This window comes from Calonectris borealis, chromosome 1 (genome assembly GCF_964195595.1).
Source record: "Calonectris borealis chromosome 1, bCalBor7.hap1.2, whole genome shotgun sequence".
Taxonomy (NCBI): Eukaryota; Metazoa; Chordata; class Aves; order Procellariiformes; family Procellariidae; genus Calonectris; species Calonectris borealis.
In genome coordinates, this window is record NC_134312.1 from 162,605,791 (window position 1) to 162,633,270 (window position 27,480).

The following is a 27,480-nucleotide window of genomic DNA, read 5'->3' on the forward strand; positions in this document are numbered from 1 at the left end:
ATTAACTAGAGTAAAGTTAAACTTGCATGTGAGCTTCCAAAAAGGAGAGGCAAAAAGAATGGTGAGGAATAAAGTGGAATCATTAAAGAAGAGACACTCTGCAGAGGTGAAAGAAAGCTGGTTCTTGGAGATAAAAACTTAAAAAAGATTAAAGAACAACTTGTCTCAAAGAAAAGAAAACCTGATAGGGAAGGAAGAACGAATGAGGATTCATATGCACGAAAGCGCCAAGACGCTGCCTTTGCATAGAGGAGCACTGTGTTGTTGCAGGCCCCCTTCTGAGTAAGTGTCTTCTGCTGCATGCTCTGCAGTATCAAAGCTCAAGCTAATTTTTTTTTTAATTGTATAGATGTTTGCTGTCAAAGTGCAATGGGTTTTCTGAATGGGTGATAGTATACTTTACTTAGGTTTGTTAACTTAAAATATTGTTTGTTTATTTTTGTCGAATTGGAAGAGTGTCATTTCTGGAGAGATCTAGCCTGAGTCTGGTATTCCTGATGACGAATGAAGGTCATTGATGCTACGTTTTCAGGTGGTGGAAAACTGGGCAATGCTTCAGGCAGTTCTGGAGACGGACAGGGATTTGGAAAGTCTTGGTTATTAATTAGCGAATTAATAGATGCACGCAGCAGGGATAGGTGCAAGGTGTTGACTCCATGAACATACAATGAGCAGGGATCAGTAGTGCAGCAGTTTTATGGAAAAGGTGCAGATTGCGGTAGATCACAAATCCAGTGTGAGTCAGCAACATGATGCTCTTGTTAAGGAAACTGCACCCTGGGATTTATGACCAGTACTGTATCTGGCAGTACAGGTAAAGTAATCCTCCTATTATGTTTTGTACCTGTAAGGTCTCAACTGGAATAATGTTTCAATTTTGTGCACTTCCAAAAAATGTAGACCAGCTTCAGACTCCAGTGTAGCCCATCAAGAACATTTGGGTGTCAAGGGGCAGGGAGGAGGGCAGAGAGAAAACTATTTCTCACTTAAAAGAAAAGGGGAAAAAAAGGATTTGGAAGATTTTATGGTTTTGGGTCTGAAGGAAAAAAAAGAGGCATGAAAGAGAGAGACTTAATGTATAAAGGGACTGCACACACAGGTATGAACTGGTCTGCTGTCCTCTGGGAAGCAGTGGATTTAAATTGTACCAGAAGATGTAAATTTGGACTTTAGAGGAAAAAAAAATTGTAATGGTAAAGGTAGCTTGCCCCTGTAATACATTTTCAAGGATGTTGAAATTTCTGTAGCTGAGCTTAAAACAAACAAACGTACAGAACAACCTATCCAACCTATCCACCATCAGGAATGGTTTAAGTTTAAATTGATTCTTACTTGGGGAAGAGGTTGCAACTTTCACAGTCCCTTCATCCCTGTTTTCCTTGTACTGAAGAGGCCGAAGGACCTTTGGGTCTTCTCTGTCCACATCTCTTCTGGCTCTGTGTGTGTGTCTGCGTGTGCTTGTGTATTTAATAAATGTGGCAATGGCAACTGCATTTTGTGCAGCAGCTCCTCCTGCTGTCATGCATTAAATGTGCCCGCAGTCTAACTAACAGAGTATGCCTCTGGAGAGAAGTAATGGAGAAGCACAAGGAAGGTGAACTTTGTGGGGTTTTAAACAACAGGTAAAAAGGTGGTGGCAGTTCTGGGCGTACTCCAGCAGACATCTGAACCCTTGGACCAGGTATGTCCCCTGTTGAGGCAGGCTTTCCCTGGATTCTCTCCATCGTCAGTGAGAAAGGGAGACACTGTTAGATGGTGGTTCATCAGGAATTGGTTGCTTTTCTTCAGCTACACAGCAGTATTTCTAAAAATAGATGCACGATGAAACTAAGCCTTAGTTAACCAGTTAAAACCATAAATACTTATGGGCAATTTTGTTTTTTTTTTCTTTTTCAGTTCTAAGACAATACCAAGTTTTCACTAATAAGAATTCAGCGAGCTGTCAGAGTTTTGTACCAGCCCTTTTATCACATTTGGTTTTGCTGAGCCTCTCTTTGAATTCTGGTTTCGGTCTTCTGTTGCAGCCAAGGCACCGTACAAACTTAATGCTCACTGTAAACTGCAGAATGGATGTTGTTAAATGGGAGAGAGAATACTTAAAAAAAAAAAAAAAAATTTAAAAAAAAGCTTTTGAACATAAAGCTTAAGTAGTTTGATGTTTTGAAACACTCGTTAGGTATATACTTAGTATTTTACTAGTTTTGCAACTTCTGTGCTTCATGATGATATAGTATTTTAAATGGCAAAATTTTCTAGTGAGTTGTCTGAGCAGTGAGTTGTTTAACTTGGTGATAGATCTAAGTATATGCTCTTTGTTGCGATTTTTTCCTCCCTGTGCTCATGCCAGTCAATTGTGACAACAATTTTTCTACTCACCTGTTATCAAGAAACTATTCAGGTAGCTTCTTTCTACCCAGATAGACATCAAAACGAGAGTTGTTGTTTTTTTTAGAAATTCTCAGTTGAGTGACCTGATATATCAGTGGAAATTTATATTTCCACAGAGGTCACTTTTGCCTTCTCTCCTGAGATCAAGATCATGGAGGATGCTGTGCTGACAGCTCTGACAGTTCTAATTGGTTTGCTCTGATGCTGCGATAACCCACTTTTTTTTCCTCTTCTTTTTTTTTTCCCCTCCAAATGCAAACTTAAAGTGCAATGGGCTCACTGTGACTCAGGATCAAGATTTAAAGGTTCTCAGCCACCGGATTTTCTAGTGGCTAGTTTGTCCCAGTAAGCCGTTAGACATACATCTGGCACACGGAAAATTCTGCGATCAAAGTGGTATATAGGCTGTGGGACTATGTAAGGGAAAGCTGGATCTCTTCATGGTGAATACCTGATACATTCTCTTTTGGCACCTTTCCTGCTAGGCAAGTAAATATCCTGTAGCCTGTCTGATTTGTCCAGTTCTCTGGATAGGTTTTGTTGAAGATTATGTTTTGTTGCGTGTCTTCTTCAGCTGGTGCTCTTAGTTGTGACTGCTCAGAGGGTGGACAGTAACCACATCAGAAAAATACTCCCTTGAAGAGCTTGGTGTATAAATAGTTGCAACTGCTCAAATAGTTATGCTGCTGCAAAGACCTTCATTAATTGTTATCTTGGCCACCTAAGAATGATATCATGAGTTTGTAGTTGCTTCTTGAATGCTGCATAGCAAGGATATAACTTTTTCAGGAAGAGTGTTGCTTTTAACTCAATTTTACTGCACAGTTTATTTGGAACACTATAATACACTCTCACGTAATTATGCTGACTAGTACTAGTATTAACCATTTTATAGTATTCTACTTCCTACAGTCTTTGTAGGAGTGATAAAATAGATGTTAGAAGCTGTGTAGGGAGTTAATTGGATATACAACATGAATGTATGAAACGCAGTAAGCAATATGACCTCATTGCTGTTAAGCTCATATTCTTTTTCTGCCTTACTCCCGTTACTGCTTATTTGCATTTCTGCATTGAATTTGTACTATTGGATTGCTGTGGGTTTAATTGTGTTTTTTTGGAGAATGGGGAGAGAGAATTTGTGGGGGGTGGGATGGGGGTGGGTGTTTGTTTTTCTTTTGTGGTGAGTGCCACCCTCCTGTGTCATGTTAGCAAATGGGAGATAGCATGTTAGCAAAAATGAGCCCAACAGGAGCGGATCTGTGGAGAAAAACGCATGGTGCCAAGGTCCCCGTGCAGTTCAGAAGGTTCTGCTTTGAGCAGGCTGCAGCCCGGCCCTGCGGGCTTCATTCCTCGTCAGCTGAATACTGATAAGGGGTGCTACCGAAGTGTGTGTGCCTGCTTGGTTTCATCCAGAAGTCCCGTTCCTGGGCCCCAATACCACTCAACAGTATGAGCAACAGCAGATTGGGTTGAGACAATTGGGGACGATCGTCAGAAAGGCACTCCTGATCCAAAAGGAAAATGCTAATGTATACACCTTCACTGGACACTTCATTTCTAGGCAATATCAGTTTTCCATGTTTTCTTAAGATAGCAAGTAGTAGAGAAAGGGGCATCCTCTCGAAGGGTTTGTCTCCCTGCTGTGTTACTGTGGGGATGAAGGCATTGAGAGTGTTGGTAGTGTTGGCTACTCAGTTGTGTCAGTGCTGTCCTGTTGTACATGAAGAGCATGCTTGCAGACCTCTGCACGTGTAAAGCATTGCTCCCCTATCTTTTTTTGGGGGGGCGGTTTTTTTGGCTCAAGCGGCCTTTCAAGGCTCTGCTGAAAAGATACCAGGTATCTTTTCTGCTAAAGCTGTGTGGGATTGAACTGCCCTTGCCGACTGGTTCTGGTGTGCCCAATCCCTTCTTCACTTCTCTCTCTAAATGCCAAACTTCTGGGGAAGTCTGTAGGGTAAGCAGGTAAGGTAAGGGAGGTAAGCCCTGATTCCATGGGAAGAGGTCAGAGGTGGTTGAAGGATCTCGCTCCTCTACCTCAATTGTATTGAGCTTACATCCAGACAGGGATGTAGTCGTGTTTACTTCTCCAGAACTCTCAGTGGCTCACTGTTACAGCTGCTCTGAAAGCTCATCTCAAAGAAGTTACTTTTATTGGCTGTATTTTTCCATAATTGTCCACAGTATGTTGCCCTGCTTTCTCTTTTTGGTTTAATTTTTGTTAAATACCCTCTTTGCAATTCAGCTTATGACATGTACATTTGTTAGGAGGATGTTTAAGACAATTTTAATGAAATATCCTTAAGATATTTCCTCCTCTTTCACCCCAGACCAGAAATATGAAATTTCTTTTCCCTACCTTGAAAACTTACAAAGTTAAATACGGAACATGTTTGTTAATTTTTATAAATCTAATAAGCATGGGCATCTTTTTTTCTTATTTCAAACCCTGTATAATTGGATAGAAGACATTTTCCAGAAGGAGTCAAAATGTTTTAGGACACTTCATTTTTTAATTAATTTTCCCATCTTTTTGCAGATGTATTTGTCAGGCCTTACATCAGAAGATCTCTGTTTTGGTCACTCACCAGTTGCAATATCTCCGTGCTGCAAATCAGATTCTAATTTTAAAAGATGTAAGTGATTTCAGTGTCTATACTTTTATCTCTCACATACTTTCTAACTATCCTTTTTAATCTAAGAATGAAAAAAAACCAGTTAAACGTTTTTATTTTTTATTTGTAAATATATTTTATCTACTAATGACCATGTATGTTTTTAAAGATTTATAATTATTAATGAAATAAGTTGATTTTTCTTAGAATACCTTCCCTGAAAAATGTGTTTCTGAATTTTATCATGCATATATGTTATCTTACGTATTGATTTTTATCTTACATATGTATAATATATTCTGACAGAATTACTTATTTTGAGATTATGTTAATGCTTTGCTTTTATTCTTTTCTTATGCTTTTGTGTGAATTAAGAAGTATGTTGATTTTGCAACCAGTCCCTTTTTTAAATTAAGGCTGAGAAATTGTCATAGATACCTTTGAGAATGAGCAGGCCTTCAGCGAAACTGGTTCCAAACTTTGTTGTACCAGATATTCACGAGTAGAGGGGAAATGCAAGAACTTCAGCTGGGTTTTTTGTGGTTTTTTTACTCTTAAGGTTGAGTAGTGAAGTACTTTGAATTACTTTTGATGCATCACAAAGTTGCAAAAAAGCACAGTAGCCATCTTTTTCCTCCCATTCAGATCTCTTTAAAAGTTACAGTAGCTTTCTAGAAATGAGTTTGTGACAGAGCTGTAAGAAGTGTGGAAATGGTCTGTGTTGCTCCTTGTAGAGGTCTATGAGGACCAGAAAATTAAGCTGCTGTTTACCGCTAGCCTGAAGTAATATAAAAGGACTGACAGTTATGTATGTAGTTCAACAGCTTGTCCCAGAGCTGCGTGGCTGTCACCCACAGCTTCTCCAAGGAGGTAATTCTCAACTGACTGTAACTGGGACTTTAGTCATCCCATTTGTATGCTCCTTGGCCTGGTTAGCTGCTGGGAAGGGACTGGTTGGAGGGTGAAGGACTTGTTTCTGCTCTTCTAAATGAGGAACTGATAGTTAGAGGCTTCAGCTCAGTGTGCTCAGCAGTTGCAGAACCCCAGAGGCAGCAGGGTAGATAGGAAAAATTGTCCTTTACAGAAAGTGTATGATGAAGATAATCAAAGCTTATATTAATTGTAGGGTAAAATGGTGGGGAAAGGTACCTATTCAGAGTTCCTGAGATCTGGCATCGACTTTGCTTCCCTTTTGAAAAAAGATGAGGAGGTAGAACAGCCATCGGTTCCAGGAACCCCCAACCTGAAGTCTGCCCGGAGCCGAACCTTCTCGGAGTCCTCTGTCTGGTCCCAAGATTCTTCTGTCCACTCACAGAAAGACGGAACAGTGGAACAACCACCTGTGAGTGCTCAAAGGATAGCCGTGTCTCAGTTCTTGTCTGGCTGTTTTTTAACTTAAACTGCGATAAGGGCTTTCCCGGCTGCATTTGAATTTTGGGGAATGTTGGATTGTGTTAGCAGGTGAGAGCTCGCCCACGGTGGATCTGCCTAGCGCTGTGCTTGGCTGGCAGTCCTGCCACCTGGGCTGCAGAGGGCAGGCGTCCCACAGCTCTGCGCTGTTCTGTTCACACCCAGCAGAGTGAGTTTGTTCAGGTTCAGCATCAGATCTGCTGGATGCAGGAAGCATTCCTATAGGTGTCCAAAGACGCCGCACTGTGCTTCCATCATCCTGTCCTCCGACAACGGTGCTTTGAAGGGCCAGTACCACTGTATTGGGTGGGTCCTGTCTGTCCTTGCAGTGCTGAGCTCAAATTAAAACTTTCCCTGAAATCCTGAGCTCTGGGAAGCGCATGCACAAGCGGTGGCTTTATACAAAGTCTACATTTGCGTGGCTGGCATTAACATACCGACAGCTCTTGCGCTGGCCCTTAGAGAGTAACCTTGGGACACTGCTGCATTGGTCTCCCCAGCCCTTCTGTTGGTGAAAACAGAACGCTTTGTATGGTGCCAGCTTGACTTCCAGGTGCCTTGGTATCTCGTGGTCTGCGCAGTGCAAAAGCAGCCGAAAGGTTTCTGTGCCAGAGGTGGCCTTCTTCTGGTGTGCTTGCGTTCACACAAACAGCGCAGGAGCCCTGTAACCCTGCTAGAGTTGTGCTAACATTGCATCCATGGAACACGTGGAACAAGTAATCCCTGTGTGTCCCTGATGATTGTCACCTTTATGCTGTGGGCATATATTATTTCTTTTTCTTTTCTACAATAAAAAACAGTGAGATTTAAAAAAAAACAACGAACCAAAAAAAAAAAAACCCCCAAAACCCTACAGACTTTTATTTTTCATAACTTTTTGGAGGAATGGTTTTATGCCCAAAAACAGTAAACCAGTAAACTTACCTGATATTGTTAATGTCCAGTAAAGTTACCTGATATTATTAATGTCTCCACTATTAAATCCACAAAGGTGTGCCAAACCTTTTAGCAGCATTAGAGCTGTTGGATGGGGGGGGTGGGGCTGGAGAAACATAAAACCAAGATAGGCTTCTCTTCTTTTATAGGCGAGTAGGTGGGATTTCTCCTTTCACATCTGAGTCAGGTCTGTTGATTCCGCTCGCTGCTCTTGTACAGCCGTGTCTGCTGACAACAAAATCAAGTGTTACGTGTCCACTGAACTGGCACTAGTTTTTCTATCACATATACTGTAAAAAAAAAAAAATCAGAATTTTGTTCATTTGAGTATTTCTTTTACCTTCTTTATGCCTGTCTCATTTTTTCTTTTTCTGTCTTTCAGTGTCCCCCATCCATTGTTTGCTTAATATGATTTCTCATTTGTCATTTTACTTGTTTTCCCTATTAACAGATGCTTTGTTGGTACTTACAAGGAAGTGATTAGAACTTTGTGGGTAATTTGTTACTCTGGGCATATGTTGATTGATTTTGACGCATACTTGCAGAAGAGTATTTACTTTAAATACTTTTCTGAAAAGGAAAGGTTACACACACTTGCATTGTGAAGACAGAATCTTTCCCCAGTCAAGGCCTTAGTTTCCAGAGCTGTTAATGACTGAAGGTAGTATATAAGAAAAGAAAAACCTGGTTTAGCGGTCGGTTAGAGTAAATATTTCTGGCTGTAAATGAAGTCATGTTACATTCTGTGATGCAATGCAAAATAAAATCCTCACAGTGTCATTTTGCAGAGTAGATTTTTCAGTATTACTGCACTGAGACTATTTTATTTTTGTCAAAGCTATAGTTCCGATATTAAAGTTTTTATATGCGTAATCACTTTATCTCCTTATTTAATTTTTTGCTAATTCTGAACCATGACTTTCAAGTGGCTTGGTCTGAATCTGTAACTGCAAGGTTGATGGTTTTTATTCTGTTTTTTTTTTTCAGGCTGAAAATGCACTGGCTGCAGTGCCAGAGGAGAGTCGCTCTGAGGGAAAAATAAACTTCAAGGTTTACAGAAAATATTTCACTGCGGGAGCAAACTACTTTGTGATTTTTATACTTCTAGTATTCAACATTTTGGCACAGGTAAGTTGTTGGGAGCCAAAAATAATATTTAATGTATTTTGGGTTTGCCTTTTTTTTCTTTTTTTTTCTTTTTTTCTTTTTTTTTTCTTTTTAACATAGTATATGCTTGTTACTCTGATGTTTCATCTAAAATGTTTGGGAGCATGGTTCTTTAATAATTTTGTAGTATACTCGATCAAATTTTGTGTATCAGCATGGAGTTTTGGTACAGCATTGAGAGGTCTTGCACTGATCCTTATTTCAACAATTTTAATACTTCAATAAAATAATTATTTTACTGGCAGCATGGCACAGAAATTATAAGGCAGTCTAATTTTTGGAGATAGAGGACAAAATCATAAAGTGTATAAAATAGTGTTTAACAAATCTGAACAGTCAGTATGTTTCCAGTTGAAGAGGGTAAAGAGATTTACTGGGTATGAGAGGGCAGAGTCTGACAAAAGTGTTAAAAGAAAAGCTGGTCTGCTGATAAGTGCAGGTTATGAGAAGGGCTAGAAAGAGGGTCACTGTTTAGCAGGATAAGAAAGTGAGGAAGAGGATAGGCAAATATTGTGTGTAATGCAGACTGTAGCAGGTATGTAAAATAATTTTTGAACAAGGAAAATTATTTTGAAACTTAGTGAAAGAAATGGTGAGCTGAGGAAGCTGCATGAAGATAGCTTATTGCCTTTTTCTGTGTTTCCTGCTGAGAAAGCTTAAATTCATTTCATGGAAATTATTCGTCTTGGCTGTAAAAAATAGTCTATGTATTTAGACATGTTACTTCCTTTTTGCTTGTCCTTGAATTGAATCTGTTGAAAAGATAGCTGAGCAAGATCCAATCTCTGCAGTAGACCGCCCAGAACTTTAAATTCACGTGAACAGAGGTGTATTTTGAGATAAATAACCCTGTTACAAGTTTGTAGTCACCTCTCAGCACAGAAGGAAGGTGGCAGTAGGAGTTTTTCCCTCCCTCTCTTCTCTCATCCTCCTTCAACCCTGTTTCTGGCAATTATCTCCTGTAAACACAAATTTCTGGACTGGTAACATCAGAAAGTTTGTTAATCAAAAAGCATTTTGGAATATCTCTAGTAGCAAATTTAGGAACTGAAAAAATGAGTTCTTTAATGTGCAATTAACATACATTAGGAAGAGCTACTATATTTTGTTTGCTTAAGTTTATTGCTTTCCTTTAGTTTGCTATCATGTAAGGTAATTTAAGGTAACTTCTTTCTTTGTAGAGGTTTCTAATGCACCTTCTAATGTGCTTTGCAAATTGCTGCTGGTCTTGAAAGACTGGATGGCATACTTTCCTGAATATGTGATGTTTTCCCAGAGAACATGAAAGAATAACAAAGAAATTTAATTTTCTAATGTTTTTTTCATTTTGTAAGATGATTCTTATATTTGCCTCTTTTACTCAAGGTGGCATATGTGCTCCAGGACTGGTGGCTTTCTTACTGGTAAGTTGGTGATAATAACTGGTCAGTCATTCCTGCATTTTCAGTCAAGTGCTGTTTGTCTAATAGAAATCAGTGTTGTATAGGTGGTGGTGGTGGGAGAAACCTGCTCTAGGAAACTTCAGAATATGCTTGATCTTTTTCTGATCTCCATTCATTTTGTGCAGGGAAAAATAATGAAACTTTATGCTGAAGTGTAGCCTGTGATCACTGCTACTCATGGTGTGATGCATGACAACATCGGTGGATGGGATCTTGTGAACTAAAGATTTCAACAGAGTTGAATCTAGAAACAGTTAATCGTACTCATGAATATTTGCAGAATGTGATTTGATGATCGTTATCTTCTGTATGCATTTCCACAGGGCAAATCATCAAGAAAAGTTGAATGTCACAAGAAATGGAAATAATGGAGCAAATGAGACTGAACATCTAGACCTTAACTTTTATTTGGGAATTTACGCAGGTAATTACACGTGCACTTGTGTGTGTCTAAAGAACTATTTATTATCTGACCTATCATAATAAACAGTTTTGAGAGGTGGGAAGCAACAGCAATGTGGGGAAATGTGATTTCTAGCAGTAACTGAATAACGTCTTAAAAGATTAGGAGCCTGAATCTTGCTTCCTGACTAAATTAATTGGAATAAATAAAATAAAAAATCTAACAGAAGAAATAGGTCGAATGCAGACTCTTAATTTGCTTTGCCTGGATTTTGGAAAGTAAGCTAGGAATTGAGTATTCAAAAAGTCAGTCACAGTAAGGTTGTATTTATTGTCTATACTAATAGGTCATTGAGCTAGATCTTCAGTCATTATATGGGTGGGCAAGAGGGATTAGAAATGGATCTTCATTCTGCGCTGTTCTAAAACTTGGCCTGGCTACTTTCCTTCTGAAGTGCCATAGCAAAAGAACCAGTTTTTAAAAAGCATCCTAGATGGGTATGAAAGCAGGATGTCAAAAAACATTTCAATATATTTCAACAGGTAGCCATAGGCTTCTGAATATCCAGAAAAGGGCATTGATCCTTGTAGGGAGGCATCCAAACATCTTGAAATACTGCTCTGAAATGTAGTAAAAATTGGCATAGAAAAATCACGTGTAGAAATATGCTCTCAGGCTCTGCTCTTTAGCACTTCTAGTGATGTACAGTTTTGTATGGAATGGTAATTTCTTGATGGAGATGTAAATGGTAGGTCTGAGAAAACAGGTGGAATACCAGAAGAATATGCATTGAATGCATTCAGAAACATCTCTCATGGGTGAGAGGATAGGTGGAGGATTTTTTGTTTGGGTTTTTTTTCGGGAATCCACGTGATCTAAGTGCTTGGCAGAAATCATTGTGCTTGGCCTGGGAAGCAACAGTTTAGGAACCAGATAAACTTGGCTCTTATTTTCCCTGTGTAATGTCTTATTTCATGAGCCATTCCAGTGGACTGCACAGTATGATCAAGTGTGGCAAACTTGGCTTTCTCTGACCATATAACCTAAAACCACATTAAGGAAAATTTTATCCTTTAAGGCAAATTTTGTTCTAGGTAGCAGAACAGCAAAAGTTACTTTTATATTGAAATGTTCGGATGGCTTAGTGAGATATTTGCAATAGTTGAACAGACAGTATTGACTTAGCTACACAAAATTGTAAGTGAAGTTGAAAAATTTATAAAAAGATAGTACATTTCATATGAAGTACATAATAATCTAACCTACCCTTTTCTATAACCTCTGAAACTGTATAAAATAATTTAACGTTTTTATTTCTGATTCTCAATCTTTGGAAAAAGAAAAAAATCATGATGGTAGTTCCTTCCTAGTCCTTATTGTTTCTATGAGACAAAGATTTAGAAGTGTAAAATTTCTGTTAATGGGAAGCCCCGTTGGCCAGAACTGAGGTACCAGTTCGACACCTTTTCTATAAAGTGAGTGTGCAAAGAGTCCTTGTCTCTCTCATACTGAGGTGGTAAGCTTGTAAACGGGGAAAGCAAAAACCTTTGGCATGAGACAGAATGGATGAAGGACTTGAAAGTAAGTCTCGTTCCTCTCCTTCCTCCCCAGCCATTAGGTCTTTTCAGGTGATTCATTTGGTGAGGGTTATTCCAGCAGCTTCCAGTGGCTTCCAAGCCTGAGTGAAATGTGGAGTTCCCAGGACGTGCTCCCTCTCCTCCCATCGCTCCCACAGATTTCTGTTAGGCATGGGCTCTGCCGCAGCCTCCTGCTTAGTACCTCTTCTGCTCCCTTTTTGCATGACCCAGTTTTCCTGTGTGGGTACATGCAATTACTCTTGGAAAAGTTGTTTTCTTCTACCTGGCCCGGAATACAGCAGTCAGGACAAGACAGACAAGCTCTCATCCCAGCCACGTGCTTTTTTCTTAAAAACAGCACCGTGCAGAACATGGGCAATCAACTGCGAGCAGACAAATGAAATAGTGATACCTTTTCTTGCATCCTGTGACGATACAGCAGTAAGCCGGATGGAATAACTGATTGACTTAACCACATCATATAATTTAAAACCTCACTCTTTCCCACTGTTAGCTATAGCTGTACCTGAATGGCATCTAGTTTTAACCTGTCCTTAGAATAGGCAATTTTTTATGTTGATAGTTAGGGTCTAACTTAAGGGTGTCCTCAAGGCTTGAGCATCTGGGCATGTGGTGCTATGCTTAGTTTCTGGAGCAGATCACCTGGAGCCTGGAAGCACTGCCAAAGGTAAGGTTAACACCTTCACTGTTCACCTTCATCGACTGGGAATTTGGGCAGCCACGTTGGAGATTACACACAGCAAACAGAGCAGCAGCAATCTCACCATTCTTTGTTTCCATCTTTTGCCCTGTAGCATCCCTGTCTTGTAAGTGGAGATGTGCCCAGAAGACGGACAGTCTGCAGACCAATTCCTATTGGAATTGGGCTCTATTTCACATGGCATAAGGGATGCATCTTATAGCGTGTTAAAGAAATACACATAATTTAAATGATTTGATGTGGTTTACAAGGGGAAGAATGGCATGAGTGGTTTGGACTGATTGAGAATAACTCAAGGTTGTCTCTAAATAGCCATGTATATATTACTTGGTTAATACCTGCTGGCAAATGTTGAATCTTCACAGTGACCTCTGCAAGCCACAATTATCCATGGCACTGTGAAATGAATTTCTTAGCAGAGCTGTTATGCAGATGGTTTTAATACAGATTTATTTCATGGGTTAACAGACATTTCCTACATTTCTATAAAGTACCAATTCTTTCAAACCAAAAAAGATAAATTGTTTAAATAGATGATATGATAGTAACTGAAGCTGGTGACGTATAAGATGCCTATGTTCTGCGCTCAGTCTGAGACCCTAGGCTTAAGTTTGGATTCTTGCTATATACAGAAGTCAACAAAATTTGGTTTTCGTTCAGTTTTATTTTTAAATTCTTTCCCTGGTGAAAGATCCGTATCTGTATGCAAGCTCTCTGCGTGTTTTTTTAATTTCAGGTTTAACGGTGGCTACAATACTGTTTGGTATAATAAGAAGTCTTCTGATGTTTCAAGTTCTTGTTAATTCTGGTCAGACTTTGCACAACAAAATGTTTCAATCCATTTTGAAAGCTCCTGTCTTGTTTTTTGACAGAAATCCTATAGGTAAGTTTAACAGTAGAAAACCCTTTAACATTTAATGTACCTCATTGATCATGTTAACTGTACTATTTCTGGGCAATTACAATTTTATAATATTTTTGCATATTTGTGGGGTTTTTTTGCTTCTTTTACTTAAAATCTTTAAATTTAACAATGTGGTCTTTTTAAATTTAAAAGTCAGAGTGTTGGCTGATTATTGATGGTTGATCTCACTCTCTTCAAATGCAGACTACAAAAAAATGAATTACCTGTGGCTTTGGTGTTGTACATTGACCTGCTAGTTGCATTGCTGTCCTGATTCAGTTACACAGGGGTGTCTTCCATATGCTGAATGTGTATGCATGCATTTTGTGGGGATACATTTCTTGTGCTTTTCTTTGAAAGCTTAACCTCAACAATTATTTGCCCTTTTAAAAAATAATTTTAAGCATGTATGGTATTTCACAGTTTTGAGAAACTGTGTAGCTTACTATCCTTCCAGAATACACAAAAGCGTAAAGCATGCAATTTAAAACTGTAATCCAGATCCTTATGTTCTTCAAAAGAAACGAGAGAGAAGCCGGAGCAGAGTGAAGAGAGTGGGGAAGTGGGGTGGTACCCAGTCTTACATGAGAAACAGAAATCTGATGGTCTTCACTCCCTTGAAGAAAAGGAACATAGGCTTGTTCTCATAGTTCCAGAAGCCATTTAATGATTGTAAGGGTATATAGGGTTGGCTTTATTGTTTCAGAGAAATCAGTAATTTCAGGAAAAAAATACTCCTGTGGAGAAAAGCTTCATGTCCATAATATGATGAATGAAACATCTACAACTTCCTCTTTAAAAAAAAAAAAATACACGACTGCAGAAGTTTAAGGCTGTGTTATGTGGTCTACTTGTACTGTGAGTCTGTGGTAGTGTAAATTCAAGGCCTCTGCAAAGGATTAGAAGTGAAGCCATAAGCTCAGGAGACAGGTTAGTGGAGAGCTAGTGAGAGCACATACATCAGAAGAAATCGTAGTACTGATGGGGTTTGTTGTCAGATAGGCAGGGATTTTCCTCTTCTCTCTCTCTCTCTCTCTCTTTTTTTTTTGTGTGTGTGTGTGCAGTATTTTTTGAGAGAATACATAATCATCTTGTAAGAATGCCCATAAACCTGGCTCATCATAACAAACTAAGAACTACAGAGTAAACATCAGGGACAATGTAGAGTAATAAATAGCAGTTTGCTTTGTAACATACTGTGAAGCTCAAATTAGCAGTGTGTTGTAAAAGTGACATTCGTAAAACCTGCCTATCGCTGGTTTTCATACACTGTCGTGACTTACAGATGTGTGTTTCTATTTATCAGCAGATATTTTATAATAGAAGATTAACTTCAGTGTGCATATGTTTCTTTCCTTTCATCTTTCTTTTGGTCATGGTAGCATGCAAAGGTACTGCTGTTCTGATCTATACATCTTTTGAAAAAGGAAAAAAGAAAAGGGAAAAGATGACATGTGAGACGATGCTCTTGTTCAGCACTGCAGCATGTAGCAGTTCTGAAATTCTGTTTTCAACATCTATGTTTCTTTGTCTGATTTATGTGGTTTTTTACTGTGTATTTATCTTTTAGAACTTCAGATGCTATTTTTTTGCATTGGGGTGGGATTTGTTTGAGTAGAAGTCTTTTTTTTTCTTTTTTTTTCTTTTTTTTCTTTTTTTCTTTTTTCTTTTTCTTTTTTTTTTCTTTTTTTTTTCTTTCTTTTTTTATATGCCTTGCTATGAAAGACACACTAAAAAGAAATTGAAATTATTAAAGGCTCCTTTTTCTAGGGTTGTGATTGTAATAGCCAAGCCAAACTATTAGTTATTATATTCCATATTAGCAAAGCTGATATTGCAGTGTCAGATCTGTCATTTAAGCATCCAGCATGTTCTCAGTATTTGTGTGAGGTCTCTAAGACCTTAGCAGAAGCAATTGCTGAACTGACTTTTGCTGTTTTATTTATCCATAAATGATTAGCAATTAAAAACTGCCACGGCCAGTATTTTGAACACACGGTGATCCATGTTCCAAAGTTGAGGAAGGAAACTTAAATAGACATCCCAAGCTCTCGGTAGTTCTTACTGGGGAAACAGACTAATGAGCAGCATCAGGGAGTCGACATTAGGAAATGGAAATATGTGGTGAATCATGACATGTCTGTCAGCTCCCAACAGTGTAGTTCCAATCAGTCGTGGTAAATAAATGAGATGACTTATTTCTAAAAAAAATTATGCTTTGTGAATCAATTTAGGCATGAGCCCAAGATCTCTCTTTACAGATTGCATTAGCAATATATAGGGAGGGGAAGGTTGTAAAGGGAATAGTAACGAGCATCTTACCCAGACGATATAAGAATTTGAATGTATTTTTGGAACCTGGATTACATAGCAGAGACAGAAAAGGAATATGAGGACCTCTCTCCTTTCTCCCTTCCCACCCAAAAATATTTGTATGTACACAGATTTCACCTTTGTGTAATTTGGCATAGATCTAAAAATAGTTAAATGTTACTGCTTTAAGTATGTCTTGCATTGGAAGAACCTTATTAATAAATGACTGTCTCTTTCTTTCTTAAGCACTTAACCCTATTTAGCTGATAATCCTAAGTGACTAAAGCTTATTGTGTTGTCCAGCATTCAGAAAGAATGATCAGATGTTTATGACTGAAATTCAAATATATCAGCAGATATCTATACAGCATCACTTAAACAGCTATAGTGAAAACTTGATGGGAAGTTAGAGATTAAGTGGTTGTATTTTGGGCTTTATCACATCCGACTTGCCTGCGTTTGTTGACAGAACTTCTTTATTTTTTGGAGTGTAGAATTTGACCCTCTTGAAACCTTCCTTTGGTCTTCTATCCATATCCCAGTAAGGGAATTGCATGCATGTCAAGGTATCTGTAAAGAAGAAAATGTGGACATTTTCTACTTCATAGTGAATGCATTATATATTCCTCTTCATGTGTCACTTGCAGGAATAAAGGGGTTGATTTCTGTGCACGTCTAGCACAAGAGGGCAGCATGATCTGTTTTATCCCAGTCTAGCATTACAACAGCTTGTTAGAAGGATAACAAAATTTATCTGTTATGTTTTTAGAGATGATATTTGAGGAGTGAATTTTCAAACCTCTCCGCTGAGCAATAGTAACGTGGTTCCATTCAGTTGTCCTCGTTATCTGCAAGTATAATATTTTTCTCTTAATCTTTTACACAGTAAGCTTTTCAGCTTCATGTAATGCTGAGTTCAGGAACTTTGTTGGCTTTGTAATTAGTGGCCAAAAGTAAGATAATCCTATAGAGTCTGATGCTTTGGTCCTGTCAAGGAGTCCTTCTTCAGCCATTATTCCTTTTAATTTCTTTTTCAAGATGTTTGTAACATTTCAGAACAAATTTGCTAGGAAGCTAGATAAAAGGGACCAGGACTTCAGCAGCAATGACTTGAATTGGGAGTTCCCTCATTTGAAATTAGTTTCTTATTGATAGTTTAGGAGATCCTAGTTTTGACAAGCTTCAGGATCTGAATAAAGATTATTTGCTTAGGTTGTAAACGAATTGTTCTTTGCTGGGATTTGGGGACAGAGATTTCTTTAGAGGAGGGATGCTAATGTATTACTGCATCACTTTCAGTAATGGTAGTTTTAGTGGAGATTGTGTGTAATTTTGAATTGCATTGAGTTTTGGAAACTGCTGTGCTGATGGGTGCTGTAAGAATGAATGAATGAATGATACGGATGAATGTGTTCAGATAAAATAGGAATCTCTTCCCCTTCCAGAGATCTGTCTGATCACATTGAACCAGAACCACTACAGAAATGTGTAGGAAAATCTAGCGCCTTTTTTTTTTTTTAAATTGTATCTCTCCAAACTCTTGGTTCTGACAGTTCGTAGAAGGAGGAGAAATATTTTGGCAGACATTACAGCATTTCTGGCCTTCCTAGAAATAGAAAACACTGAGTTGTGTCATGGTTGTCTTCTACCTGTTAAATTAGCAGATTTTTTTTTCCCCATAAATGCTTTGTGGAAGCTGTAAATAAACATTGATCCCTTTGGGTGCTTACCCAGACTTTGAGGTTTGACCAGGTTATAAAGAGAAATATTCTCCTGTCTTGGCAGCCAGGAGTGACGTGCCAAACTGATAGCTAATAGCAGCATATAAAAGTAAACTCTGAATATTAAAAGATAAAAATGTGAAAGAAAGCTGTTGTTATAATGAAAAGTTTGTTTTTCTTTAAGGCATAAGGATTTTAATTATGGTGTTCATAAATCAAGTGTTGAAACACCTATAATTCGACAGAGAAAGTTTCTTTATAGGATTAAAAGCATGTTCATCAATGCACAAGTGCCTATCTGCATTTTATCTGACAGAAGCGTCAAATGGGCAGTGTTGTTAAAGTATTTAAACCGTATAATATTTGCAACAAATATGATATTTCAGCAGTCTGAAAATTACAATGCTGATAATGAGGTTGTTAAATTATACTCTATCAGTTGGATAGTGAAACTGCTCTAGTTAGTGTACATTAATGTATGCTTGTTCACACAAGTGATTCTGCTGAACAAGTAGCATGTTTAAACAAGAAATACTGGTCTTAAACCCTGTGATTTACAGTAGGTGGTGTTTTGGCATATCATGCAGTTAACAAGGCAAAGCTTCGTGTTAAAATATTTCGTTCGTAGTCTCATTCATCACTGATATAAATATTCAGCAGCAATGCCAGAAAATGTATTGTATTCCTATTTGACTCAATGACTCAATTGCTTTCTTTTTTTCTGAAACAAGATCTATGCTATCTTTGTGATGCAGTTTTCAGACATTTCCTTGTGGTCAAGATGAATTTTGCGGGATTGTGAAAAACTATACCAGCTCTTTTGACAGCTTTCGTGTTCTCTTAAGCTAATACAAAAAATACATTGTCCTTAAAGCAGCAGAGGCTTTGTTTTTTACTCGCTGTGCCAAGCTCTAAAGCACGTTCACATGTGCGCAGGTTTGTTAGTTTATGTTGAAAAGAAGTCCCTATAGGACAGCCTTTTGTTGTAAAATAAAAACACAGATTCTCTCTTCCGTGTTGGTAATCACTTGCATTTGTTGTTATTAAGATGGCAACACAATAGGTTCCATCAATCATCGAGATCCTTAACAACCGCACAATGTTGTAAATATTATGTTTGGGTGTTTGAGTGGAACAGCTCGTCACTGAAGTAGGTGTGGTAATTAAAACCTGTTAGGTTGCTACATGTGTTTAAAAAAAAAAAAAACAACTTTAATGTTTTTTCATATAACAATGGCGATATGTACTTTAAACCTTATCAGGGCGTGATTATTAAAAGGTATTTTGTGGGAGTTGCTCATTTACTGTTAGTATTATCATGGCTTTTGTTAAGAGTTTAAATAGTGTTACGCTTCCATGTGTTTTATCACCATTATGATTCTGTCAGGAACCTTATAAAGTTGATTGCTGTAGGAGTAGTCTTTAAAGTTAGTGAATAGTACTCTGGAGTTATGTTTACGTTTATTATCTATTAGCATAACTCAAGTCAACTCTCTCCTATTTTTGTCTGCAATAATAATTGAATGAAACTTGGCCGTAAACTGATGAGACCAGCCCATTACATTTTCAGTTCACCGAGTCAGTGCTCACCCTATTTACGCTTAATACAGGAGATAAAATTAAAAGGTTCACGGAAAAGCTGTTTGTAGGAGGGGACGGGGCATTATTTGATAGGGAAATAGCGTGAAGCTGGTACTGACAACCACTTCCAAGTGCAGTCTCCTGCTTTCCTGGCACAGGGTTTCATGTGCCTTCACAGAGATTTTCTATCTTCTTCACATTACGATCCCCTGGTGGGGAAAACGGCCTGCTGCGAAACTCATTTCTGACCATATGCTGACCTGCCCAGATACTGCAAAGTCTATTTTTTTCATTTGCTAGAGCAACCGCAGAGAGAGCTGCTCTCGCTCCACCTCAGCTGAGCAAAAGGGAGGCACGGAGGAGTCGACCAAGACAGAGAAACCTAATTAAAAGCGTTGACTTTAGAAGACAAGCCGTTCAGAGACAAGACGTTCAGAGCCTGCAAGTGTAGCAGGAGAGTAAAAATGGAGTTATGTTTTAGTCTCGCATAGATGGCAGAGTCTTTGATGAGATTTGTGGCAAGGAGGAAGGAAATGTTGGTTGGAGACACTTGAAAACAGAGGGAGAGACTGCAATAATATCGATGGAAAAACTGCAAAGGGACTTAAAAGGGGGCCTAGCTGAGTGACGCAGCTGCCAAGGGGATTTTGGAGACAACGTGAAGGACAGAGAGGGTTTTGGTTTTGGTAATAACTAGTTTAAATATATACCTTTTTTTGCTATTTTTAATCTGCCTAAAAATTGTTGGATGCTGCTGTGACTGTTGTGTATAGTGGGGATTGGAGGCGCCTCTCTTGCTGTTCGTGGACGCCCGTTCTGGGTGGGAAATGAGCGTTTTTGAGAGATGAGGACAAACTTATCAAAACCCCACTTTCATTCCACCTTGGAACAAGGGAGAAGCATTTCCAAAAGAGATTATTTTGGGGAAGAGCAGGGCAGGGATAACAAATAGCCAGGTGGTGAGAGCATGTATGTGGAACGTGGGGAAGGCAGCCCAGATCTCCTCCCTCTCTGATTTAATATGGGCCTTGAACACATGGCTCCCCCATCCCAGGTGAAAGCCCTGTGCATCAGGCTCTTGGCTCTTCTGGGCTCTTTCCCGTGCCATAACCTTTCATTGCTGTCTCTTACGGACACACAGACACAGTTAGACCACTGTGGTGTTTGCAGAAAAAACAGCCCATTTTGACTTTTTTTTTTTTTTATCTGAATGGCTGTAAATTAAAAGAAAACAAAGACTATCACAGTGCAAACTCATTTCATTAGCACTGTTCTTCTGCTTTGTACTGCACAGAAATCTTTCTCCCAGATGATCCTAGGTAATCTGCACTGCAGCATCTGGGTGAATTAATTAGGCTTTTTTTTTTTTTTTCTTCCAAATTGCCAGCATCTTGCAGATTATGCAACAAGTGAAGATTAGTTTGTGCCTGTGGTGATCTTGGAGAGTGTTTAGAAACAAAAGGCACTTCTCGATCCAAAATTAAAATTTTAGTGTAGAAAAGAATGGATGTTGTATATGAATCTGCCTATTCTGGCAATCCAGAATAAAACCCAAAGGGTAGAAATCAACACTTAGGGAAGTAGAGGTATTGAATCGAGCTTGACTTTAGTGTGCCGTTCCGTTTAAAAAATACGAACTTGATAGAGTTAATTACTAAGCTATTTGCGAATAGTACAAGACAACATTACTTGCTTGCTTCCACCCTGTCTTCCCCAGGTGTTCTTTTTTTTCATCAGAATCAGTAGGTACTTTGTCAGAAGCTTTTTGTTATGTATTCAGGTGAATACATATGCAGGACCTCCTTCAGGTTTTGATTTCTGCTGTCATTTTATGCACGATAATGTTATATTTGGAGCATTATGACAAGCAGTATGTGTTGGCAGCTACCAGTCTTAAGAGAGCTTTACAAAGTGTTTTAAAATAGGACCAAGCATATGAAGAAATTTTTTTTTTGTTTTATTAGTTAGTGGTCAATAGTCCTGGAATTAGAATAGTAGTATGTAATAGACATTAATTATTGCCTGTGGCAATACCAACCTTGAGGTAGGTAGCTTGAAACTGGAAACTGCAGGTTCATGGAACTTTGTTTTAATGTTCAGTTAAATTTGGGCTCTTGTTGAATATTTTCCTAGGTGATTCTCATTTGCATATTTTGTTGCCATAGCTTTTGATTTCGGCTTGAGCAGAATATTTAGTTGTGGTGGTCCCTAATGAGAGGTTGTGGAGTGAGGAGATTTCTGAAACGTCTGGAGAAACTGAGGCTGCTTTAGCTGTTACTCACCCAATGCTGGGTAGGAAATTGTATTCAGAGAGCCAGCGTGCAAAGAAAGCTGACTGCTATATGGGACAACGGTGTCAAAGTCTTCATTCTCAACTGTTTGTTCAGAGTAGAAGCACGTTGTATACTAAGGAGGTGGTTTTGGTTTTGTGTTGGACTTTTCACTGCTATGGAAGACTCACAAATGACTATTGACCTGTTTGTCTTCTAGTTGTAGCATCCTCTCATCCTCCCTCATTTGCCAGTTAAAAAAAGAATAATACTCCCCCTCAAACTGGAGCTTTTATCATGTGCTACTTGTGCAACATTTATGAATTTGTAAACTCAAAGGAAGTTTGAAGTTAAACTCCTCATCAGTTCATGGTTTTTCTGTCCACTGACATGGTCCTTGTCAGTTTTCACCCACTGTTACCTGAATTTATCCTCTGCTTTCTGTGTCTGGGAATGCTACTCTTCCACCTCTTCCAACCCCTTTACACTGTCTTCTGCATATGTCCTGCCCTCTTTCAAGCATAAATCTTCACTAGCCTGAGTTAGTGTTGGAGCACAGAGTGCAGAATAATCTGGAAAACTGAGAAAATGAAGATTTGGAACATGGACATTATTGCTGGCAATTACAAGGTATAATGGATGGAGGATAGATAGCCTAACTCTTCTCTTCCTCAGTTTTCTTTTTATCAGATGTGATGAGATTTCTCTGTGTGTGTGGTAAACCTGTTTTTTCTTAATGAAGTTATTGTCTGTTTAATATGCAAATGATGCAATGCAGAATATTGCTAATTCGTGTGTAGGCAAGAAAAAACCCTCTGCTTTGTGGTAAGCTTCCCTTCATCAGGAATACATGTTTCTTTGTCCCTGCATGTATTCATTTTGCAGCATAATTTCATGTTCATCAGTTTGAATGTTCACAACCCAAAATAGATGCTGTTCAGTCTAAATTTTCAGACAAAGTTCCTACATCTGTTTTTAAGATGTCACAAGTAATTTCTCATACAGGAATACTGTTCCTGCCCCATCCTTTCTAGGACATGCCCAGAGGACAGTAAGTGATTAGATGCAGTGGGCATTTGCTCAGCGTTGGGTTTTTTCCCCTCTCTCCTTTTTAATATGAATATTTAAAGCTGTAAATAAACTTTACGCTATCTCATTCATCTCTTCTTCCAGTGCATGTATGTTCTGTTTATAATCTGTCATGCTGGTCTTTAGAGAGAAGGTGGTGAGTGACTGTCTTCACTTAGAGAGATTGGGTTAGAATGTTACATGTTTTGTATGCAGTGATCTTCTCATTACATGGGATAATGAACAGTTTCAGAAGTACTGTTGCTGTCTATCACTCGTGTGTGCTTTCTCTTCCCTCTCACTGAAATAGAGGAATATATACTTAATGTTGGGCAACTTAATGAAGAACCTTCTATTTTTGTTACGACCTGTAAACATGAGTAAATCTGTGCATCGCCTAATGAGATAGGAGCTTAACTTTCCTTCAGTTTACAGAAGGAGAAACTAAAAGCAAACTAAAGTGCTGGGGTTCCTATACCTCTTCACACCATATTTGCTGTATGGCACTTATTGGTTAAGTTATTGTTAAGTATAAAGTACAAACGGCATCTTTGTTATGGTAAGTTTATCCTTTCAGTAATAGAGGTTAAGGGTTCAGTGAGTAAAATATACAATTTTCTGGCATAAAATAATAGAACTTCTTCAAATCCATGATTATTCCTAATTTCTAGCCATTTAGGATTCCAGTTTGAAGAGTATGGATAATGAGGAATAACCAGGCAAAGAGGGGTATTCACAAAGGTTAACATTAGCCTAGGTTTACCAGGTATGTGATAGAGAGGCAGGCTCTTCCAGGGCATTGTTGAGAGCACCAATGTTAGGCTTTTGCTCTAGATCTCTCTGGAGAAGAGCTGTCTTTCCTACCCACTAGAGTGTAGGGGTTCAGGGTACCTAGCTGTCTGTGTGCTTAAGGATGGGTATCTTTAAAATCTTCAGTATTGTGAATTTACCACTAAATTTAAGAGAAAGGAATGAACCAGAATTTTAGTATTTATTTTTATATGTATATACACCCACACACATATATAAAAAATACATATTAAAAATACATATATATATATATATATATATTTAAAAAACCCAACCCCATATGCTTTGCCTGTTGTTAGTAAAATGCTTCTTTCCTTTCTCCCTTCCTTCATTCCCTGGTCTCCTCTCGGAAGAACAATTCTCCCTCCCCCCAGTCTCAACAACCGGCCAAAAGTAAACAATTACTGTTAGCCTTCCAGAATATTTCTGGTATTTCCTGACTAAAAAATGGTAAAATGGTTTAAGGAAGAGTTGGTAGTAGTTACCTTTAGTCAGCTAATGTTTCCTTGCCATTGGAGAAAAAAAAATACTTGATGCTCATTTAGGACAAAAGATATCTGCAGAAACCTCTGCAAATTGAAAGCACCAGAACTGTGAAATACAGATGGTTTTAGCTTTAGAAGCGTCATCTTTTCTTCTATTGAACTAACAATATAGACGGAACTTTTTTCCCCCAATATTTTCAACAGAAAACTAGTTATACTAGACTTGTTCTAATATTAAGAAATCTTATCTAAGGAGCGCTTTCAAAATAAAACCAAATTTGAGACAAAAAAGTGCCTTGAGGTTTTTATAAAGCTGACAAGTTTTAATATTCCAAATATGTAGTGACAATGATCTTTTTTCATAATTAAGCTATGAGTATGGTTTAATATTGAATTCAAAGCCATTCACTAAATGCCGCTTATATTTAAACCCCCAAAAATCCCCAACAGAAAAAATGGAAAAAACAATCCCAACTTTTTTTTTTTAAATTGAGATAAGAAAAAATCAACTCTGCTGCACCTCAATTTAATAACCAATGTTGCTCAGCTACTACCGAAGGCTTAAGGAACAGTGTTTAGAAGTGATTGTTCAGAAATAAGTGTTTCTCAAAGATTATGACGGCTTATACAGATGATTTTGTTCACCTACTGAGTGTTCAAGAGTAGAAATGTCCAATCCGACACTTTCCAGAAGTGTGTGTTTGCTTAAAAAATAGAAACATTCCTGTGGAAACACAGGATTTCATTAATTGTTTTCCCATCTTAGCCACGCAATAAAGTAATATTATTATGTACTTTTAATAGAGACATGAACATTTTGTGAAATGCAAAATCCCAAGTTACTGAAATGATCTGAGATGTTTTCAGCTTAAAATGTAGTGCTGTGAGCACTGCTTAATTTGTTAATACCTTTGTGCTCTGCTTCTGTTTTTTGTGCTTCTCATGAGATGCAAGACATTCACATGCTTATTGACTGCTTTTTATTAATTGTAAAGTAGGCATGGAGGTGTTTTGAATAGAAATCGTACATATTTTTCAATTAAACGAACAAGTTAGTATTATGGTTCTTGGAAAACCAGAAGAATATATTCATTCTTTGACGCCATGAGGAGGAGATGCAAGAATATTATCCCAGCTAGTGACCTGCATCACTAGAATAGAATAGAACGGAATTTGCAAACTTCTTTGGGTTGTATCTAAATTACTACAAAGTAAACGTGATGGCTTTCAGCATGGAAGAAAAAGGCTTAAAAGGCCTTTCACACCCCTTAGATTTGGTGTTCAGCAGTGATTCGTACTTGTCTTTCATCTCATCTTTAAAGGAATTGGGGTTCTTCATGATGGAGCTTGGCCAGCAGGATAGACAAAGTATGCTGTTGGTGTAAGAGGAAGCGTGATGGGTATAACACTTGCTCCTTAGACCAAATTTGCCTCTTGCTGTATGCCTTTCTGCTGTAATACCAAAGCAATTCAGAGAGGAAACAGAGCAAGGAAGGGAGTTATTTTAATTAGTGAATTCTAGACTATCCTCAAAGGCTCTGATACTTCGATCTAATTCAGTTTTCTGATTTTCTGTTGATTCTTCCAAATGCTTCAGACTTACTCAGACAAAAGCCTCTTTCTTCACAATTGTCAAATTTCATTGAATCTCAAGTCTTGGTGATAGAGCTTAATTGTCAGCAAAATATGTCTTGGTTTCTGTAAATTGTTTGATCCTCAATTGGTTTAGAAGTGACAATATACTTTCTTTTACAGGGTTTAGATATTGTTTCCATGTGTCATATGGAGCAAAGTTGGACCAACTAAAGAAATTATTCCAATTGTTTTCTGTCAGGAAAGCTTAGACAAAGAGCTTAGTCTCAGATCCTTTAAAGTTCAAGCATCTGCCACTAGGGGCAAAAATTATTTTCCTGTAGGCATTCATCTTTTATTGTAGATTTACTGTGCTGTTTCACTTGGTTGATAATCTAATTTAAACCTCAGAGATGAGTCATACGTCCTCAATGGGACTCACAGCTAGTTTAAATTCTCTGATGTCGGAACCTTTCAGTTCTTCCAGGATCTCTTTTCTGAACATAATGGTCCTTTGGGTGTCTGAATGCACTGAGGAGGAAAGAATATGACCCATGCAAGCGGTAACACTTTAGTGATATTGTTTTACAGCGTACCCCAGGTTTCCTTTCCTCAGGTTTGGGTTTCTAGTTCAGGTAATTTGTGACGTCTTGACTTGATTTAGGTCCTAATCGTGCCAAGTGGCCCATTGCGGACAGACTTCTGCAGGTATGAGGGTGGTACCCCGCTGAGGTAAGGAACCTTCTGGAAGGTGGAATAGACCTCTCCCCATGGATCACGTGCTGTACTAGAGGCTTTTGTTTCATAGGACCAGCATTTTCTATACCAACTGTGATATGACAGTTTCCCAGAAAAACACCGGATTATGAAAGGGTGCAAAACCTTGATGTCAAGAGACATTTCAGTGTCCTTTCTTTGGAAAAACAAACCAACCAGCCAAACAAAACCCCAGTTGTCCAGAAGGTCCTAAAAAAACCCTGTGACCTCTTCCTGAAAGCATGAATACTATATAGTTGACCTCTAAGAACTTTAGGAACTGAATGTTCATATTTGGAATGTGAATTGCTATTTAAGGACTTCCTCTCCAGAGTCAGTCAAGGACAAAATAGACATTCAGAAAGTTAAGAGGCGTTGTAAATACCATTCAGCTGTGATGAAAACTTTATTGGATGCTTTTCATATGCATTCTAAAGTTAAGCTACATTTTGAAAACCATCAGAGCCAACATTTGTTCTCTAAATATTATAATTAAATATCTACAATGCTAAGTTGTTACTAATTAATACTCTATAATATTAATAGTGGTTGGGTTATTGACACATTTTTGCCTTTCATGCTTTTTTTTGCTTGAAGTTATACTTTTGTTTTGTATGTTTTAATGATGTATCCACAAATTGATCCAGAATCAAATTCTGTGCTCATGCTGTTTTGTGAAGAGGGAAGGAAAAACACAAGATATTTTTCTGTCATTTAATTTAATTATTATATGTGTATTTTTCCGTTTTAATCCTGCCTTATCAGAGATTTGGTTAATGCCTTTTTTAACGCAGAATAATGGCAAAGCAGTTGTTTTAAAACAGCCTTCCCCAAAATGTCTGGGATCAGATTATGATCAGTGATTATTTGCAAAACTTGTAGTGTTTATTCCAAAATATAACTTGTGCGTTGGTCCATGAGAGCTCCATGGCGAGTCTCGCATTGTCTAAGTATAACCTTGTGAATAGTCTGTATGTATCACACACTTACGGTTATGCAGTATGTCCTGGGTGCCATCTCCCTTTCAGTGAGAGTGGCCTTTTGGCTTCCACAGTTTTAATTTGGGAACTATTTCAGAACCCAATCTCTCACTTGCTGTAAGATTTCCCATGTTTTTCAGTGTAAAACACCCTTGCTGTTGCCTTTACGGCTCATGGTAGTTATTGTAGTTCCCCTATCCGGCTCTTTTTGTCACTCTGCATTTCCAAAACATGAATTCAGGCACTCTTCTAGTTTAAGTGTTGCAGCACCTTCTGTTCACCTTCTGTTCTCACTTGCTTTGTCCCCTAGCCTGTGCCTCACCGTGTCAGGCTTCATGCCTTGGTTGTGCATGGGATGACA

General features: G+C 38.3%; 1 protein-coding gene across 2 annotated transcripts in view; it reads left to right on the forward strand.

Annotated features, from left to right (window-relative positions):
* ABCC4 (ATP binding cassette subfamily C member 4 (PEL blood group)) overlaps positions 1-27,480 on the forward strand; it is a 157,880-nt gene that overhangs the window by 46,618 nt on the left and 83,782 nt on the right. The window contains exons 14-19 of one of the 2 annotated variants that reach the window (XM_075138387.1): positions 4,928-5,024; positions 6,130-6,345; positions 8,337-8,477; positions 9,882-9,919; positions 10,282-10,382; positions 13,396-13,542. In XM_075138387.1, coding sequence (XP_074994488.1) covers positions 4,928-5,024; positions 6,130-6,345; positions 8,337-8,477; positions 9,882-9,919; positions 10,282-10,382; positions 13,396-13,542 — 740 coding nt within the window. The remainder of the gene's footprint in view (positions 1-4,927; positions 5,025-6,129; positions 6,346-8,336; positions 8,478-9,881; positions 9,920-10,281; positions 10,383-13,395; positions 13,543-27,480) is intronic. The other variant, XM_075138376.1, reaches the window with a different exon arrangement.